Genomic DNA, 18,126 nt, shown 5'->3' on the forward strand with positions numbered 1-18,126 from the left:
TTTATAGGCACCGTGGATCTTGGAAGTCATAATGCTCAGTGGTTCGCTCACCTTAAAACTTCTAACTCAAAGATAAAGTTACCTTCCCGAAGCGTCTTATGATTCGCCGTATATGTGTCAAGCCCTCTAACAATGCATTGCTCAGAGGTCGTCCACGTGGCCCTACCCGTTTATTAGTAATCATTCCTGCGCTAAGCCTGACTCACGTGCTGCGTTTTGTCTGCGATTCTTAAGTACCGTATCTTCCTCAACGCTTTTAGGCGCTTGAGCGGCGTTGCAACTGCTAATGCTATGTTCACACTACGGAGGCAACGCTTCCATCTTTTGCAAAACAAGCAAACGTAAGTTCAAGAAGCGGAACGATTTCGTTCAGACTACAAGCAATCTTGGTCTGAACAAACTCGTTCCCCTGGTCGCGCTTAATTTTGCGTGTGTTGTGAAAGATAGCCGCTTTGCGTCCGGAATGTGACCGAACTGTGAAATCGAAAGTAAAATCGCAACAAATGAATTACGCGTTACGGTTAGATTCGTAGATAAGAACCTCGAAACTCGTCGCTAATTGCGCTTTCACCTGCGTTTCAGATTTTCATTGAACGACCGCAATCTGGGGAACGTGGTGAAGACTATCTGTGATTACTTCACAAAGCAATTTGACTACAATGAGGTGAGTACATGTAACACGAGCTTTATCACTTGAACGCGACGGAGATGATTTACTGCTTTCAAACTATACCACGCCGTATAAAAATGCTTTTTTTTATGTTATTTTCAACATGGCCGAATGGTGATCTTGGAAGATAGCTTTTAGCGAGAAATAAAACTGTGTGTTTGGTATATCCCATAGGCACTCTGAATGTACCGTAGCGGTTTTACCTGACGTCATTATGTCACGTTACATGACGTCATGTCACATCAAGATCACGTGCTTTGTGGGAAAATAGACATACTGTCATTTTTGAAGTGGCACAATTTTAAAACCCAAAATCCAGCATACATGTCATTTCGGGGCTAGCATTACTGGGCCTCGTCATTCGCAGCAATATTTTCGTCCGTTATTATAATTTTCTCTCAATAGTCAATTTGTATATTAACATTTTTAGTAGATTTATTTCCGACAGCAGCGACAAAGTACAATGGTGGTGGAGGCTAGGAAATCAAGCTGTTAAAGACAGCTTGACTTTGCTTATTAAGTCAAAACAGAGAAGTGGTCCTTGTTAGTCAAGAGTAAGAATGTTAGTCCAACTAAAGCGTTAATATTAGGTCACGGATCATAGTGTAGTGAATGCACACTACATGCACCGCTGGACTGACATTGCTGTGGAAGCAACGTGCTTGACGACTAATCGATCGCCTGGCTTAACCCCGTAATCTGCGCCCGATTATTCACAGGGAGCATGGTACAAGTCCGACTGCTGATTGGTCCAACGATCACGTAGCTTCCACCACCTTGTTCGCTTAGCGGTTAACGGAGTACTATTGCAGAACACTAGTGATAACTGTAAAGTAAAAAAAAAGTAAATTTTGTGTAGTTATACATTGCTGGCATGCTTCGAACAGTCTCATAGATTTGTATTCAGTTTTGTTTTATTCGATTACACCAAAAGTGGGTGTTGCCGTCTAACATGACTTATCACTGCAAATATTATAACCATTGTGGTCTGATGAGGTGCTTGGGGTACATTTACGAAACGGAAATTCCCCAAAGGCCAAGCCAATTACAAGAAGTAGACCAGACGTTCTGTTTATATCAGCTGATATTCGTCATTTCCGCTATTTTATGAGTACTATGCTTGTAAAGTCATTTTGAACTGCCTTTTTTATTTGGTATATACGTATAAATAAAAACTTCTTAAACCCCACTTGACAAACCGCGAGTTTTTTTTTAACGTGTGCAATAACGTATGTTGTTAAAGATGCAAATAAATATGCTTGACCACGCTACCTCCTTGCTAGCTAGTATTGGAATTAACATTATCACTTTAAGTGATTGTCTCTCAAGCGGGTCCAGGAGAAAAGTCAAGACCTGAATTAAAGTGAAGCGTAGAAGTGTTCCCCCCACCTCTTCACTAAGTATTCAGAGAGTTAACTGAAGTTAACTTCCAGTGTGTGTTGAAACATCAATATATATAGTAATTTTGAGATAACAAAGATTCATCAGCGTTTAGATTGATTAATACTTTAATTAGATGTTACACCATGATACATAAACAAATCGACAATTAGTTTGGCACAAAAGTAAATGTAGAATTAAGGAGCTGGCTTCAGCGCTTGCAGGTACCTTTTTTTTTTGCAAACTTTGACTACACTTAATTTAAGACTATGATAGTAAGGCAATTTGAAGGGACGATGCAACGATTCTCGTACTTTCAGTAAATACCACTTAGAATTATAAACCATAAAATACGCCTTCATTTTTTAGGGGTTTTCTTCTCTTGCAATGGCAATCGCGGAAACTATTCGTAAAAAAACAAACAGCTTCCACTCCTGAACTCGTAGCCAGAACAAGCGGCCACATGATCTGGAGCTGTTTATATAATAATAATAAATCTTTATTTTGTTTCATCACTGAAACGGGGGACCAAGACAAAAAGCTGCTGCAGCAGCTCGACAGTGGTCCTGGCCCCCTTTACGGCAGGCGATTCCTAAGCAATTTCAAAAACGAACAAAAGAGCTACATTGAGAGAAAGAACACTATTTTAAATGTACAGGCCATAGATCAAACAAAAACAAGAGAAACGATAAAATTAATACATTCATTGGGGTATACAATGGTACAGTGATCCGTATGCCTTAGCCGTACCTAAGAAAACAACCCTAAAATAGTGCTCGTACCTCTGTCAGCGTCATTGCATGAATATCAACACCTTTTAAAAATAATTAATTTAATAAAGTAGTTAATTGGTAATTTAGCGTGTGGTTATAATATAATGTATGTGATGGCGAAACAAACCATTTTTCTTTAGGGCGGAGTTGATATGAGGAAGTGAAAAGGACTAGGTTACATAATTCCTCAAAAACTTTATTTTTAAACTGCGTAGACTTCTTGTACGCCAAAAGAAGTCGGGACCTGTAAATATTTGAACTTGGTTTCATATTAAACAATGAGAACAAGTGTTCAGTATGATCATAGTATGCAACATTGGCAATAGCACGCACAGCTTTCTTTTGCAAAATATGTAGTTTATTTATGTTTGTTTTTGTTGTATTTCCCCAAACTAGATGACAATAATTAAGTTGGGAATATACCAAAGCATTGTAGAGTTGGAGCTTAACACAACGAGGTAGCAACGATTTAAACTTTGTTAGCAACCCCACTGTTTTTGACAATTTAGACGAAAGATTATCAACATGTTTATTCCAAGACATACTATTTGTAAACCAAACACCCAAAGTCTTAATAGTGTCGACAAATTCAATTTCTTCATTGTTCAAAATCAGTGGGTTTGGGATTATAACTGTAGCATGTTGACTTTTAAATAAAATGGCTTTGGTTTTTTGCGAATTTAACTTAAGGTGATTATTTTTTGTCCATTTTTCTACATGATTAAGAACGGTATTACATTTAGTTACTAGAGTACAGATATCTTTATCGGAAAAGAAGATGCTAGTGTCATCAGCATATATAGTGAACTCAGCTTTAAAGGAGCGATGCAACAATTTTTGTACTGTGCACAAATACCGCTTAAGACGGATCCCTAACGTTAATGACCTATGAAACACGCATTCGTTTTTCACCCCACGCAATAGAAGTCCCAGAGAAAAATGTAAGAAAAACGAGCAGCGTTCACTTCCTCAACTCGCAGCCAGAACAAGCGGCCACGTGATCTGGAGCCGATTATATGCCGCCAGTGTCGATCATAGCCACGCGCTGGGGTTGGCAAAGCGCAGGACACGCGCCGAGTTCCAGACATTGTTATGGCTCGGCTATTGTCGTCGTTGCAGCGATTGGACACGGGTCACAATCCGAATGCTTCTCGAGCTAGCAATTGTCACGAGCCCAAGTCGAGTGCCCACGCAATGCTCGGGTCCAATCTATGAACCGCATTCAAATATCGTCACTTGGGTGTACTGCGATCCCCGAGTTACGTCATCAAATTTTGCAAAGGAGAGATTGAATGAAAATGATCGCTTTTGTCCTTGAAATTACGCCGCAACAAAGGACTTTCTTGGCCAATGGCGTTGCGTGTGAGTGTCCTTGAGTCCCAGGTGTGCCAGTCAGCTCGTGTAGAGAGAAAAACATTCCAGTTGAATATCGTTGCACAGCTCCTTTAAGATCACAATTTGCATTCACAATATCGTTAATATAAAGAATAAAAAGTAGGGGGCCTAAAATGCTGCCTTGGGGTACACCATTTGTTATTTTGAAATATCTGATTTAAAGTTAAATATAGACACGAACTGGGTACGATTCCGTAAGTAGGATTGTAACAAACTTAATGTATTCCCACGAATGCCATAGTATTCTAATTTTGCTATGAGGACATTGTGATTTATTGTGTCGAAGGCCTTAGAGAAATCTAAATATATACCGACTGTTAATAAGTGATTATCTAATGCTCGTAATATTATTTCTTTTTGTTTTAATAATGCTAACTCAGTGGAATAACTTTTACGGAAACCATATTGAGAATTTGTAATTAAAAGGTATTTCTCAAGATGAGAGACAATTCAATTTGAAACTATTTTTTCAAATGGCTTAGAAAATACTGGAAGGATGGAAATTGGTCTAAAATTGTTAATATTATTCAAATCACCACCTTTATGTGGTACATTAACTCTGGCAATCTGCATTTTGATAGGAAACTCACCGGACTCAAGTGCAAGATTGAATATATAAGTTAGGTATGGTGCTAGGATATCTAGAACATACTTTGCTGGTTTTATTTGCATATTGTATGCATCAATACTTCTGCTATTGTTGAGGCTCATAAATATATTATAGACTTCGGATACATCAGTAGGAAAAAGAAATATAGAATTAGGCAAGGGTGAAGGCATGCACTGAAGTGCATTATTTACAGTAGTAGTAGAAACAGGAGATGTATTATGATTTACAAAATAGTTATTAAAAGCATTCACCATATCCGTCCCCGACATTATACAACCATCTATGTTAATTTCAACTGGCATAAAAACCTGTGGTTTGTAGTTAAGCAATGTTTTGAGTTTTTGCCATATCACGTCACTTTGACGTATATCATCGATATTAAACATATTAATGTAATAATCTTTTTTCGCTTGTCGCAGCATGCTTGTTAGTTTGTTTCCATAATTCTTAAAAATCTCAAGTTTCGAGGTTTCCGTAGATTTCAAAAACTGACCATCTAAGTTGTTTTTCGTGCGAATCATTGTGAGAAGTATAGGTGTAACCCAAGATTTGCGAGAGTTTTTGGAGGGCACCCGCTCACTTCCACGCATTCTTTATGTTCGGCTATTCCCTCATTGCTAGGATTGTACACGAGTCGCTACACGAATTAATGTCGACGCATTGACTGTCAGGAGCCAAAATCGAATGCTTACGAAGTGGTCGTGTCCTCTCTATAAATCGAATTTAATTACCGTCAACGGTGGCACCGCAAAGCGTGATGACGAAATCTTGGAGATTATTATTGTTGACAACGCCAACAGTGCGATTCCCAACACTTCGTCATCGAGTTTTGCAAAGGAGAAACCAAAAGAAAGCGTCCGCTTTTATACTTGAAATACCGCGGCGACAAAGAAGCTTTTTCGTCAGTGACGTTGCGTGCGCGTATACTTGGGTCCTTAATGCCAGTAAGATTGTATAAAGTGCGAAACATTCTTATCCAATAATATTGCACGGACTCTTTAAATTTGTAGAACACTGCTGGTTAATGGGTATACGTAAAAAAACACATTTTTTTTAATTAGTACATTTCTTTTAATTTTTGTTATTCAATAATGCTGCTAAATTCAACGCAAGATTGTAATACTTTTTTTTTAACTGAAAGGCCTCTTTATTGTTTAGTTGTTTATAGTCTCGTGTTGATTCAAAGATGTTTGGATCCCTATTTACTTTGCCAGATGCAGGCCTTCTTCCTGAAAAACCCAAACGCCGGAGCGGGCAAGCGAGCGCGGGAACAAGCCCTCGAGAACGTGCGCAACAACATTGCCTGGATCATGCTCCACGAGCCGAAAGTGGCCCGCTGGCTGACCACCAACATCATACCGGAGCCGTGGGAAAGCATACGGCTTCCTCGTCACGTGATCCCAATCAGCTACGACATCAGGCTTGAACCCGTACTAGCCGAGGACTTGGTCCACGGCTCGAGCTCGATTCGCATCGCAGTTGCAAAAGCGACCAACGTCCTTATGGTACACATCAAAAACATCAACGTCTCCATGACCAAAGTGAAGCGTCTGAAACGCGGAAACTTTGAAGATGTTTCCATGGACGAGGAGCCTTTTCTGTACGCCGAGAACGATTTCTGGGTTGTGCAGTCCAAAGACGTCTTGGCTCCGGGCGTTTACGTTCTGGAGTTTGAGTTCAGTTCGTCGATGCTGAATTATCTGCGAGGTATCTTCAAGACTTCTTACTGGGATACCAAGACGCAGAGTACCAAGTGAGTTAACGGCTTCCTGACATGAGGGAATTGACCTCGTGCAAATTGTGTACACTTCCTTAATTGCACTTGAAGGGGGTAACATGTATCTGAAAACAAAATAACGTGATTGTAAATAGAACATAATTTAGGAAGTTGTTAAAATGAGCCAAAAAGTACTGTGACAAAGAAAGATAAAACATTACTCTGTACGTCAGGTCGAGAAACATCCAGGAGTTAATATCTGCCCGCCAATGTTTGCAGCTGTCCGATATTTTCACCTACAGTTGGTTCTTGGCTAATTACATTCACATTCTTGGCTAATTACATTCACACAAATAATTGTACCCAATTAGGTCACTGACGAGAGTTACCCTTTCATATTTTTAATTCAGTATTCGACTTTGAGCTTTCTAGTTTTTTTTAAAAACATCGCTACTGGAAGAATCAATTGTAAGTTGTAATTTGTAGAACGTAAAACTTCACTTACTCTCGCCGAATCCTATTTTCAGGTATATGGTGACTTCACAATTCCAACCAACTTTCGCTCGCATGGCTTTCCCATGCTTCGACGAGCCAAGCTTCAAGGCTAACTTCACCATAACAGTGGTCCACGCACCTGATATGAAAGCCATATCTAATATGCCTGTGAAAGAGGTGAGTCTGAACGTGCTCATCTAAAAAGATGAAGTAAAATGCAATATGAAATTACATTTCAGAAACAGTTTTGCACGCTGCATGGTGACGTCACGTGTGCAATTCAATTATGCGTCTCGTTTTTTTCAGACTCGGGAGCTAGACGACACAAGAGTGGCAACCAAGTTTCAGGAATCTCACAAAATGACCACTTACTTAGTTGCGGTCGTGGTTTGCGACTTCGATTATCTCTCCGGAGTCACTTCGAATGGAACTCCGGTAGGACCTTCTCATTTGTATTCATATATATTGTTTTCCACTAACAACTTGTTGCTATCTGCCGGTTAATATTTAACTGATTAGGTTATAATCGGTTGGTGTTCCGAGAAGCGTCTTTTAGGGTCTGCGACCGCGCCCAGTCTGTTGCTTCCAGGCGTCCCGTGCTTCTCCATGGCTCGCCGCCCGGCCGCCCGGCTCTACGGTGTCGCACGTTGCATCCGCCGTTGTTTTGGGCTCAATTGATGGTGTTTGCTATACACGGCAAACACGCGCATATTACACGGTACTTGGGTTCCAGAAATCATTATTTGCAACTACCTGTAAATTGTATCATTTGAAATACTCCTGCTCTGTGATTTTTGTTCAGGCAACGAATACTTGTTTTCTATGCCTTTGAACGCTAAGCAAACCAGCGTGGTAACCTATGATATTTCGTCCTTCTTTTTAATCTGCGCAGTCAACATTTTAGGTTTAATATGTGTACTATATGTTAAATTCTGTCTCAGCTTATACTGAAGAGCAGCAATACCCCACGCAATAATATTTATTTACTTCAAAATGTCTTTATGAAATGGCTATTTTTGCTATATAAAATGTCAAGGTTACCTGAAATAACCAAAAATGAATTCATTATTCAGCATTTGGAATCCGCATTTTTAACATTTTTTTTATAAACTACTCCTATATTCCTTTTATGCGTAGTGTTCAATTCAATTCAATTCAATTTCATGGTCAGTTACCATTTTTACAATGGCGGGAGCTGGTTTTCCGATGGTATTCCGATAACTTCATACATAAGGATCTGTGTTGTACGGAACGGCATTACAAGAAACGGCGTTCCTGGAACGCGTTCCTTTTAAAAGGAACAGAGGAACGCCCCGGTTCCATTCTGCCTTAGTGAAACTGGAACGGGAACTCGTTACATTTTGATAAAAACAAAAAAAAGGGCGTTCTTTTTTTTTTTTTTTTTGTCTACTGATGTAATTGTTTGTTATATTTTTAGGGGGGAAACTTGACAAAGACATAAAAACAATATTTTTGCGAAGAGCAGATCTCGATAACCTTTTTGTTACTTATTCTATGTTTTATTTTGTGGGGTCCTTGCTCGGTATCGGTCGGGTGCAGGAAAGCTGGTGGATATTAATCCTGTTTTCAGTGCCCCAGACTGTGGTACTAAAAACTAATCTTTTAGTCAAAGGAACACAGAAAAAGGTACGCCTCAAACTCAGCTACTTTCTTTACTTCCACGAATCGTCATACACTCAGATATCTAAGGCCGACTACAGCCATCAATGAGCTTCCACAAATATACCTACAGTTACAACTAAAGGACAAGTTACCAGACATCGAACGCCCCGTTTTATCTCGAAAATTGGTAATTAAAAAAAAATAGATTTACTCTTTTTGCCCTTCTCCCCCACCTTCAAACTGAACAACGAATTCAACCTTCACGAAGAATGACTGGTAGCCTTCAAGACCGACCTTCCAGAAGCCCTCTTTTCCACTTCCTCTCCACCGTAAACATAAGCGGGAACAAGACATGTAGGAAGTGGGTGCATCTGTTTCGGCTAAACAGATAAGCGTGTCGTGTAACATCGGTGCAAGACCTGGGACTAACTCGCGCCCGGTAGACGCGGCGAGGACGCGCATTCTTGGGAGGGCATCATCGAACCTCCTCGTGGGAGGGCATCATTAGACTTCCAGGTGGCTTTCCATCACGGCATTCAAATTCGTACGTTGCCATTTTATGAAAAATATAATAAAAGGATGTTTCAAATAACTAAATAGGGTCGTTAGTACAATGCAAATGTAACGTATAAATAACAAAGCGGAGAGCAAGTCGTCTGCTTTTTGCGCAGCAGTTGCGGTGACGTCAAAACGACGCCGAGCTCTGATTGGCTTTGATTCAAACGATAGTGCGTAGACTTCAATGATAGGTGCCTTGTGGTCTACCGACTACATTTCTTTTTTCAATCAGCCAAAAAGAGCTCCGCGTTCTGACATCATCGCAGCCTTTGGACAAGAAGCAGCCGAACTTGCGATCCGCATACGTTGTTGAAAACTGTAAAGGAAACAAGTTCCTTTCTCACAGACGGAACTTGTAACGGGAACGCGTTCCAAAAGCAGAAAGACGGAGGAACGAGCTCCTGTTCCTTCTTTTGAGGAACGTGTACAACACTCAGACGGATGAATCTTTTGGAGTATATTGTGTGTGACTTTTACAATGTACCTGGATGTTTCTTCAACAGGTGCGCGTTTATGCACGCGAAGAGATGTTGCCGCATGCTAAGTACGCACTCTCATCAATCATCCAAGTGCTAGAACTGTTTGAGCAGCAGTTCGCAATCCAATTTCCATTACCAAAGATAGGTAAGCTTAGTTTCAAAATACAAACGTTGCAAACCGAATTTGCTTCTGTCAAGTACTCAAAATCACTTTTTTTCTTTTCACCACTGCCGTTTTAGACAACATCGCAATTCCTGATCCACAAGCAGCTGCCATGGAGAATTGGGGTCTAGTCACTTACAGCGAATTCATGTTGCTCTACAACCCCAATACAACTTCCGTGTCCGATCACCATAACATCGCTGAAATAGTCTCGCATGAACTCGCGCACATGGTGAGTCGGCTTCAGAAACTTGCAGGAAGTTCAGCATTGTCACCATCAACCCGAGTATCACAGAGTAGAACTATACATGCCCTATCATTTTAAAGAATCATCCGGAGCATTCAATTTACAGTAGAAGTTTGCGAAAGAGAGAATAAACTTAAAATAAACGTTCTGCCGATGGTATCTAGCATGAATAGAGTGTCTTCCACACATTTCGACAATTTCAAATAGCTAACTACGCATTGTCAAATTTTTTGATCACCGTTATTCATACATTATACCATCATTTATGCGAAGTTATGACTGGGTTGACAGCATTTGAGCCGCAGTGAGGGCGAAGCAATTTGAAGTGTAGAACACGTCCTGTTAAACATATAGCGTCTTTTCCGCTACTTCTCAGTGGATACGCCTCACTATGATGCTGCGTCACGATAAGCCTCAACACTTCTTTGTTGTTTGGTGCCTTTTTTCAGTGGTTTGGCAACCTAGTTACCATGAAGTGGTGGGATGACTTGTGGCTGAATGAAGGATTTGCGACGTATAATTCCTATAAAGGAATCGAGCTCATTGAACCATCTTGGGATGCGGTAAGCTGCGCATTCTGATATTACTGTTTGAAACTTGTAATAATATAACATTGTTTGCATGTTGTGGATCATTAAGAAGCGTGGCGTATATAGTTAATCATTCTTACCGACAGAGTGATTCTCTATCTTTTGCAGGATAGCCAATTCCTGTTAAAACTGATTTCAGGAGTTTTGGAAAAAGATGCTGTTTTAAGTTCCCACTCAATTGTTATGCCTGTCAGCAATCCAAACGAAATCTTTGATATTTTTGACGTGATTTCGTATAACAAGGTAAGACAGAGATTTTATGAATATTATGTTATTTACTTCTAACGTGCACGCCCGTTTGTTATTGTATTCAGTTGAGTGAGAACCTTCAAAAACTCAAAACCAAAGGTGCCATATCTGTTAGAAAAGTTTTGAACTTTATTTGTGTCGTACATATGTGGCCTCTAATGCAGCCTACACAAGCAACGAAGGTGCTCATTTTATGTGTTTGGTTGTTCCGCGCAAACCGTCCGATGTTTTAGGATAAAGGATGATTATATAACAAAAAAGACTATATCCTGTGTTGTTGTTCTGTTAACCCTCATTCTGATTGAGAGCTTGAGGAACCCCGCATAGCTCGCGGAGGCAAATAAATAGAAAATTTCTGTGATTCCTAGCTTCTGTTTGTTAATCTGACATCTGTATTGCTTCATCCCGCCTTTTTTTCCTACTTGTCGGTTTTATGTTGAGTAATGTGCGCGTGAGTAAAATGCAAGTGGGATTTGGATGTTTTTTTGTGATCATAATGCACAAACAAAGAATTTAGGCTTCTTTTTTTTTACGTTTTGCATATACTTTTTAGGGTTCGGCGGTCATCAGGATGCTGGAGTCTTTCATGGGAACACGAGATTTCAACCGAGGTATCCAGGTATGACAGTCTTCGCTTTTGATACTCCAACTGCATGCTGCCATTCTAACACGCCTGTCTAATTTCATTTTTTTTTCGACTCAGAATTATTTAAAGAACCGCAAGCGCAGCAACGCAGTAACACTGGATCTATGGAAATCTCTGGAAAATGTATCTACTAAGGTAAGGCAATTTTTCTCCCTTAAAATAAATCCTTATTTGGAGCAGTATCACCCCAAAAACGTGTTCTAAAAAAATTAAACAATGCAGTTTCACATTAGCTGTGAAAAGTACAAAACAGAAGCAACAGTTCCCATTGAAACAGGTATAAATGCTCGCATTTCGAGTGTGGAATGCACGAATACATTTGGTATTACCAGATAAAAGTTATCTCAAACAACTAAACGCGCAAAACAAAGATTGTATTAAAAATTAACATTATGTTTCTGCAATTTCAGCATCAGCACATCACTACAATAATGAACACATGGACAAGGCAAATGGGATTTCCTTACGTTTCTGTAAGGAAAGCGCCAGGCAACTCCAGCTTGTACCAGGTGTCGCAGCAGAGGTTTTTGTTAAACCCCGACGATGCTACCAATCTCACAAATGATTCGCCCTTCAGGTACCTGTTTTTCTCTGCAATTATCAGTGACTTAATTTCACAGGTAGAAGTGAAAAAAAATTTTTTTTTCAACCTTTTTACCTTGGTGAAGAAGGAAGAGTGCGGAGCTGTACTATGTGCCGCCATCTATGAGTGACGGCGGCAACATGACATCTGGCAAGCCGGTTGCCGCCCTCGCTCATAGATGGCGGTAGCTGTCCAAAGGGTTGTGTCGAGATGTTTCTGCCCGCGGACACGAAACTGGGGAAACTAACCCTTAACAACTCAGCTGTAAAAAGAAAAAAAAAAGCTGTATTAAGTTGAATCTTATGGCGCGACTATCCTGCGACCAACCAACGAATTCTGCCCAGCGCTGCCCAGCGCAGCAAGTTTGCTTTGCGTGCGGAGCAGCAACTGTTGTTCAACAGAATGCTTAAGCCGAATTCGCCGCTTTTGCGCTGCATATTCGCTCGATGGAGTCTAGTATCCAGCCGACTTGCCTGCCTTGTCTGGTTTATCTCTTCGTGTTTAGGTACATCTGGGAAATTCCCCTGAGCTTCAAAACGTCTGAAAAGCGTGTGGGTCTACATTGGCTCAGAACAAACAACACAGGTGAGCTACTTCAAGTAGTTACGTTGGTAGTTGGACTTAAAATGTGGCGGGGGTCGTATCTCATGCTTTATGAAGATGCATGAGAGTTCGAGCATTGCCTACTCGCGTATTGAATTTCGCACGTGTCACGTTTATTTTCTAAACAGACATTGTGAAGATTCCCCTTGAAACGCAGGATTCCTGGGTTAAGTTTAATTCGGAATTCAAAGGCTACTACTTGGTGAACTACGACTTGGACGATCTGAAACTTTTTGCTGAAACCTTGTCTGACAATCATGAGGTGAGCCTTGCTTATTTAAAACAAAACACATTTCAGACTCCTGAAAGAAGGGTAATTTCTTCGTTGCAATTCGCTATTTCTTCCCCTATAGACAATTGCAAGCATGGCGCCCCTGATTGTTGCCCCATGAGTGCAAGCACACGCAGCTTGCGCGTGATCCTAACTTTGGCCAGCTTGAAACTGCACGGGTCTTGTTCGTACGAGTAGAGACTTGGCGGCGGCCAGTGGCCTTGCTTGCAATCGTCTGTAAACTTCTCCTCGAGCACACTGGTCGGGCTTCGCCACTCTTTGTTTTCTAGAGCGCAGCTCTTATGGTACGTTTACACTTGCGGATCCGCTAGCGAATCCGCCCAGCTTTTGCCGCTGGGGCGAAACGCTGGGCGGAAAACTCGGCGGCGAGCCGTTTAGGTCCGGGATCTATTTCTGCCGCCGAACGAGGCGTTTCGCTGACCGGAAGTGGCATTCTTGCGCGGCGCGACGCTGCCTACGTCACGAGTACGCGTTCTTCCGGGAGAGAGAGAGCCGAGGCGGGAACTCTCGCGCCTTCTCGTCATATCTGACGAGACGTTACGGGAACCGCTGCCGCAGCCGGCGCTGCCGCCACTGCTCGAAGGAAATAGATGTAAACGCAACCCTCTCGTCACCGCCGCCGCCGGGAGCGGATCCGCTCCCGCGGCAGCGGATTTCTTCTCATGTGTAAACGTACCATTAGGCGCCCGTTTCCGGCTTGAGCGGCGTCGCCGTCGGCGTACCGTGAGGTCACGTGACCCTCCCCCCCCCCCCCCCCCCCCCCTGAGATCACGTCAACCCCTGAGGTCACTTCACCCCTCTAAGGTCACGTCACCCCCCGAGGTCACGTGACCCCCTGAGGTCACATGACCCCCTGATGTCATGTCACCCCCCCTGAGGTCACGTGACCTCAGGGAGTCACCTGATCCTATCCCTCAGTACCCTTCCATCATCCTCCTCAAGAGCTGCGCCCTAATCTGGCGTTACAGGGAGTTGTAAACGGCTTTCATTTTAGAGCGCAGCTCTTAGGCGCCCGTTTCCGGCTTGAGCGGCGTAACCGCGCGTAACCGTCGGCGTAACCGCGCGTAACCCTCGCAACCCTCGTGAGGCTTACGAGGGTTACGAGGGTTACTCTCACGAGTGTTACCTTCACGAGAATCGCGAGGGTTACCCTCCTAACCCTCGTGAAAGTAACCCAGGTAACCCTAGTAACCCTCACCAGGGTTACGAGGGTTAGTTACCCTCACAAGGGTTACCAGGGTTACTCTCACGAGGGTTACGAGGGTAACCCTCGTGATCCTCGTCAGGTAACCCTCGTGAGAGCAACCCTCGTAACCCTCACGAGGGTTACGAGGGTTACTCTCACGAGGGTTACACTCCGAGGGTTTTAAGAGTTACCCTTACGAGGGTTATGAGAGTTACCCTAACGAGGGTCACGAGAGTTACCCTCGCGAGGGTCATGAGAGCTACCCTCACAAGGGTTACTAGGGGTACCCTCACGAGGGTTACCCTCACGAGGGTCATGATGGTTACCCTCACGAGGGTCACGAGGGTTGCCCTCACGAGGGTCCGGATGGTTACCCTCACGAGGGTCACGAGGGTTACTCTCACGAAGTTCATGAGGGTAACCCCCTTATGTCACGTGATCCCCTTAGGTCACGCGACCCCCTTATGTCGCGTGACCCCTGAGGTCACGTGACCCCCTAAGGTCACGTGACCCTTTCATGTCACGTGACGCTCGGAGGTCACGTCGCCCCAGGTCACGTGACCCATCCCCAAGGTCACGTGACCCCTAAAGTCACGTGGTCGCGTGACCCCCTGAGGTCACGTGATTCCCTGAGTCCACGTGACCCCCTGAGGTCACGTGACCACCTGAGGTCACATGACTCCATGAGGTCACGTGACCCCCTAAGGTCCCGTGACCCGCCTGAGGTCACGTGACCTCAAGGAGTCACCTATCTCTCAGTACGCTTCCATCCTCCTCCTCAAGAGCTGCGCTCTAACCGGCGTTACAGGGAATTGTAAATGGCTTTCATTTTTTTATAACCGAGTCCCAATAGTGCGACAAATAAAAACTATCTGCAAAAACTACCGACACTGATATGCCCCAAGCACGGGCAGGATGCACGTGAAGATATTTTTGCCAGGATTGCAATCACTCCTGTTTACTTCACGAGCACGGAGGCTGCAGGCCTGTCGAAGGTATCTTCGCATGCAGGCTGCACGTGCTCAGGTCGTGTCGGTGTTGGTTGTTTTTCTTTGTCGCTTTAGTGGAACTCCGGCTTCAAATAACGACAATCATCACGCACGGCGAAGCACACACTGCGGAAACAAATTGGCGTCTTTCAATTCATTTGCTGCTGTTTGCAGCCATTCGCTTCCCATAAAACGTCATTGTCAAACAGTCGGCGTTTCAAACAATGTCGGTACTTATAAGAAGCACAAGGTTCGCCTTTTATCTAGTGGCTTTAGAGATCTAGACACCATGACGACGTGAACAGAAGACCCTACTTTCTTCTCCTGCCTACCAGCTGTCTCGCCTAACGCCTGGAAAAGCAATGCCTCTGTTCTCTTCCAAAGGAACTGTCAGCGTCTGATCGCGCCGAGCTGATCCTTGAAACCTTCTTGTTGGCACGGGCCGGCGTCACACCCTACCCTGCTGCTATGGACCTCACGAGGTACTTGCGCAGGGAGCGCCACTTCATTCCCCTAACGGCCGCCTCGAAGGTGCTGAGGCATATCGCCATGTGTATGCGTGACTACCCGGAGAGGGATCTGTTCCAAGTGAGTCGCCTGCTGTCCGCATTCTGCTATTAAGCTGTCACTTGCGATGCTGGATACGTTTCTGCTAATTGTCATATTGTTATTACTACATTATTCGCACCGTCCTCTGGAGAGCATGACGGAGATAGGTCCAGTATTAAGCGCATGTGCTGTGAGAACCTACAGACGAATAATGTCCACCGTAGGGCATAATGTTGGTCACATGCGTTCGATGTTTCCTCCCATTCTAATTATGGCAAGTTAATGTCAAATGCTGGTAATTACCGGTAGGGTTGATTTGCCTGATATGACTTGTTAATAACATCTATGCACACTCCTAGGATTTTATTTGGTTGTTCAGAAGGGACGTAGGAGGCAAATGCATATGAAGATTGAGAAGCAGCAGGGATAACATACACACCATCGTTAATCCGGGAATCATTAAAATTGCGCCAATTTCAAGATGCATAAATGCAGGCATGTTCTGTTTTGTTTTCCAAATTTTAACACTACTCGTTTTCATTTCATAAAGTTTGATTTTTTAGGTTGAAAATGACGTAAATAAGTGCCATTTTTGTGGTTATCTTCCAAATACTATTTGTTTTATTTCAGTGGACACTAAATATTTTGTTGTCAATTCGCAGTCTTACGCTTTGAGCCTTCCTTATTACGGGGTGTAAGCATGCTACAAATAGGTGCGACTCTTCAATTTCAGGGCTACTTGAGGTACATAGCCGAAGAGGGTTTTGAAGAGTTTACGTGGAGAGACAGAGGGGACCATCTCACCAAGTAAGCTTGACGTGCACAAGTTGCGAGCCTTTTGACCGAAGTCGCATGATCGCAATTTGTGAAAACACTTGCGCTTCGGACGGATTATTACATTTGTTTTTTGTTATTATTTTTCAGGAGGGCCCGAGAGGTTATTCTCGATCTGTCGTGCTTCAGTGGAGACCCAATTTGCCTGAAAAATGCAGGCAAAAGGCTAAAAGCCTGGATCAGTGGTGCTACGTAGGTTTCGTTGGATTGCCTTTTCCAGTTACTTTCCTTGCTCCAGAATTTCAAAGATGGCAGCATTATCATTTTTTTTTTACCAAAATACAAACGAATATTTGTCACGTTTTTTTTATTTTTACTTTCCTTAAAAAATGAATGTTTGTGCCTTTATATATATATATATATATATATATATATATATATATATATATATCTTTTCTTTGAGTTCCTGCCAACAGCCGTGTAGCCTGAGCAGCTGTGCACTGCCCTGGGGAGTAATAAAACGAGCAAGTTACAGAACAATTTCCACTTCAACGAACAAAGTTGTAGACGTGTCATGGGGCAAATAGCTTGCATAGCAGGATAAAATGTGTCATGGTAGCTGGAGGTTCACTCCGAAAGGTATACGAAAGTTCAACGCCGTCAACAACTTTGAGCACTCAAGACAGCCACGTACAACTTGGCACAGGAGATACATATATATTTCAACGCTTTTATTATGCAGCGACAAGAAACCGAGGTCTAGCAGTAGAATATTTTAGCCGCAAAAGCAACGGCGGACAATGTGCCTATCGTACAAAATTGGTATAGACTTACTTTGAGCATTTCGAATTAAATTACTGTATGATACCGCCACAGAGTTTCATACCGCCGGCGAGAATTCAAGGCGCGATCCAACAAGTGCACAGTACAGGCTTAAATGACATTATTACGAAATTTCCTCGTAAGCCGCGAAATTGTTAACCAGTACCTGGTTAACAGTGCGCAAAACTTAAGATGAAAATCTAATCCAGAATATACAAAAACGCCAAGATCATGCACACATGTGATGTAGTTGCCTTTTTTTTTTTCGTAAAAAGACAATAGTCGACAAGTAGGTTCTCGAACCTTACCAGCGTCTTTTAGTTTCATTTGCAACCTTTTAAAGAGACACTGACACCCCCAAAATTTCTTTTTTTCTCTGCCAGGTGTTTTAATATGGTGTCGGAATACTACCCAATTAATATTTTGCTACAGAGTCACGCATTTGTTTTTAATAAATCCAAAAAACGCAAGTGCTCGAAACTGAAACCGAAACCCCCGCACCGCACGGAGATCTGGAGAGGAGAGAGTGAGTGGCGGAAGTCACGTGGCTATACCCGGCCGTGCGATTTTTTTTTTTTTTTTCCGGGTGCAGCAGACGAAATGCGTTCGGGATCCGTTCGCTGTGCGATTCCTTTGCAGTTAGGTTTGTTGTGCTCGCTGTTCTGTACTGCAAGATGAGTTGTTTTGTGCATTTAAGTGTTAGCAATTAGTAGTGAGTGCCCGTGGGGAATTC

The 18,126-nt window shown here is 42.8% G+C and overlaps 1 protein-coding gene across 1 annotated transcript in view; it reads left to right on the forward strand.

The window, feature by feature from the left end:
• Nucleotides 1-18,126, forward strand: part of LOC120841356 — a 160,973-nt gene that overhangs the window by 110,666 nt on the left and 32,181 nt on the right. The window contains exons 18-33 of the mRNA XM_040212234.2: nucleotides 583-664; nucleotides 6,043-6,581; nucleotides 7,073-7,217; nucleotides 7,347-7,475; nucleotides 9,725-9,845; nucleotides 9,941-10,095; nucleotides 10,560-10,673; nucleotides 10,809-10,943; nucleotides 11,503-11,568; nucleotides 11,653-11,730; nucleotides 12,006-12,172; nucleotides 12,684-12,763; nucleotides 12,910-13,043; nucleotides 15,633-15,836; nucleotides 16,531-16,604; nucleotides 16,722-16,823. Of these exons, the coding sequence (XP_040068168.2) occupies nucleotides 583-664; nucleotides 6,043-6,581; nucleotides 7,073-7,217; nucleotides 7,347-7,475; nucleotides 9,725-9,845; nucleotides 9,941-10,095; nucleotides 10,560-10,673; nucleotides 10,809-10,943; nucleotides 11,503-11,568; nucleotides 11,653-11,730; nucleotides 12,006-12,172; nucleotides 12,684-12,763; nucleotides 12,910-13,043; nucleotides 15,633-15,836; nucleotides 16,531-16,604; nucleotides 16,722-16,823 (2,325 nt within the window). The remainder of the gene's footprint in view (nucleotides 1-582; nucleotides 665-6,042; nucleotides 6,582-7,072; nucleotides 7,218-7,346; nucleotides 7,476-9,724; nucleotides 9,846-9,940; nucleotides 10,096-10,559; nucleotides 10,674-10,808; nucleotides 10,944-11,502; nucleotides 11,569-11,652; nucleotides 11,731-12,005; nucleotides 12,173-12,683; nucleotides 12,764-12,909; nucleotides 13,044-15,632; nucleotides 15,837-16,530; nucleotides 16,605-16,721; nucleotides 16,824-18,126) is intronic.

This window comes from Ixodes scapularis, unplaced genomic scaffold (genome assembly GCF_016920785.2).
Source record: "Ixodes scapularis isolate PalLabHiFi unplaced genomic scaffold, ASM1692078v2 PGA_scaffold3__209_contigs__length_174095766, whole genome shotgun sequence".
Taxonomy (NCBI): domain Eukaryota; kingdom Metazoa; phylum Arthropoda; class Arachnida; order Ixodida; family Ixodidae; genus Ixodes; species Ixodes scapularis.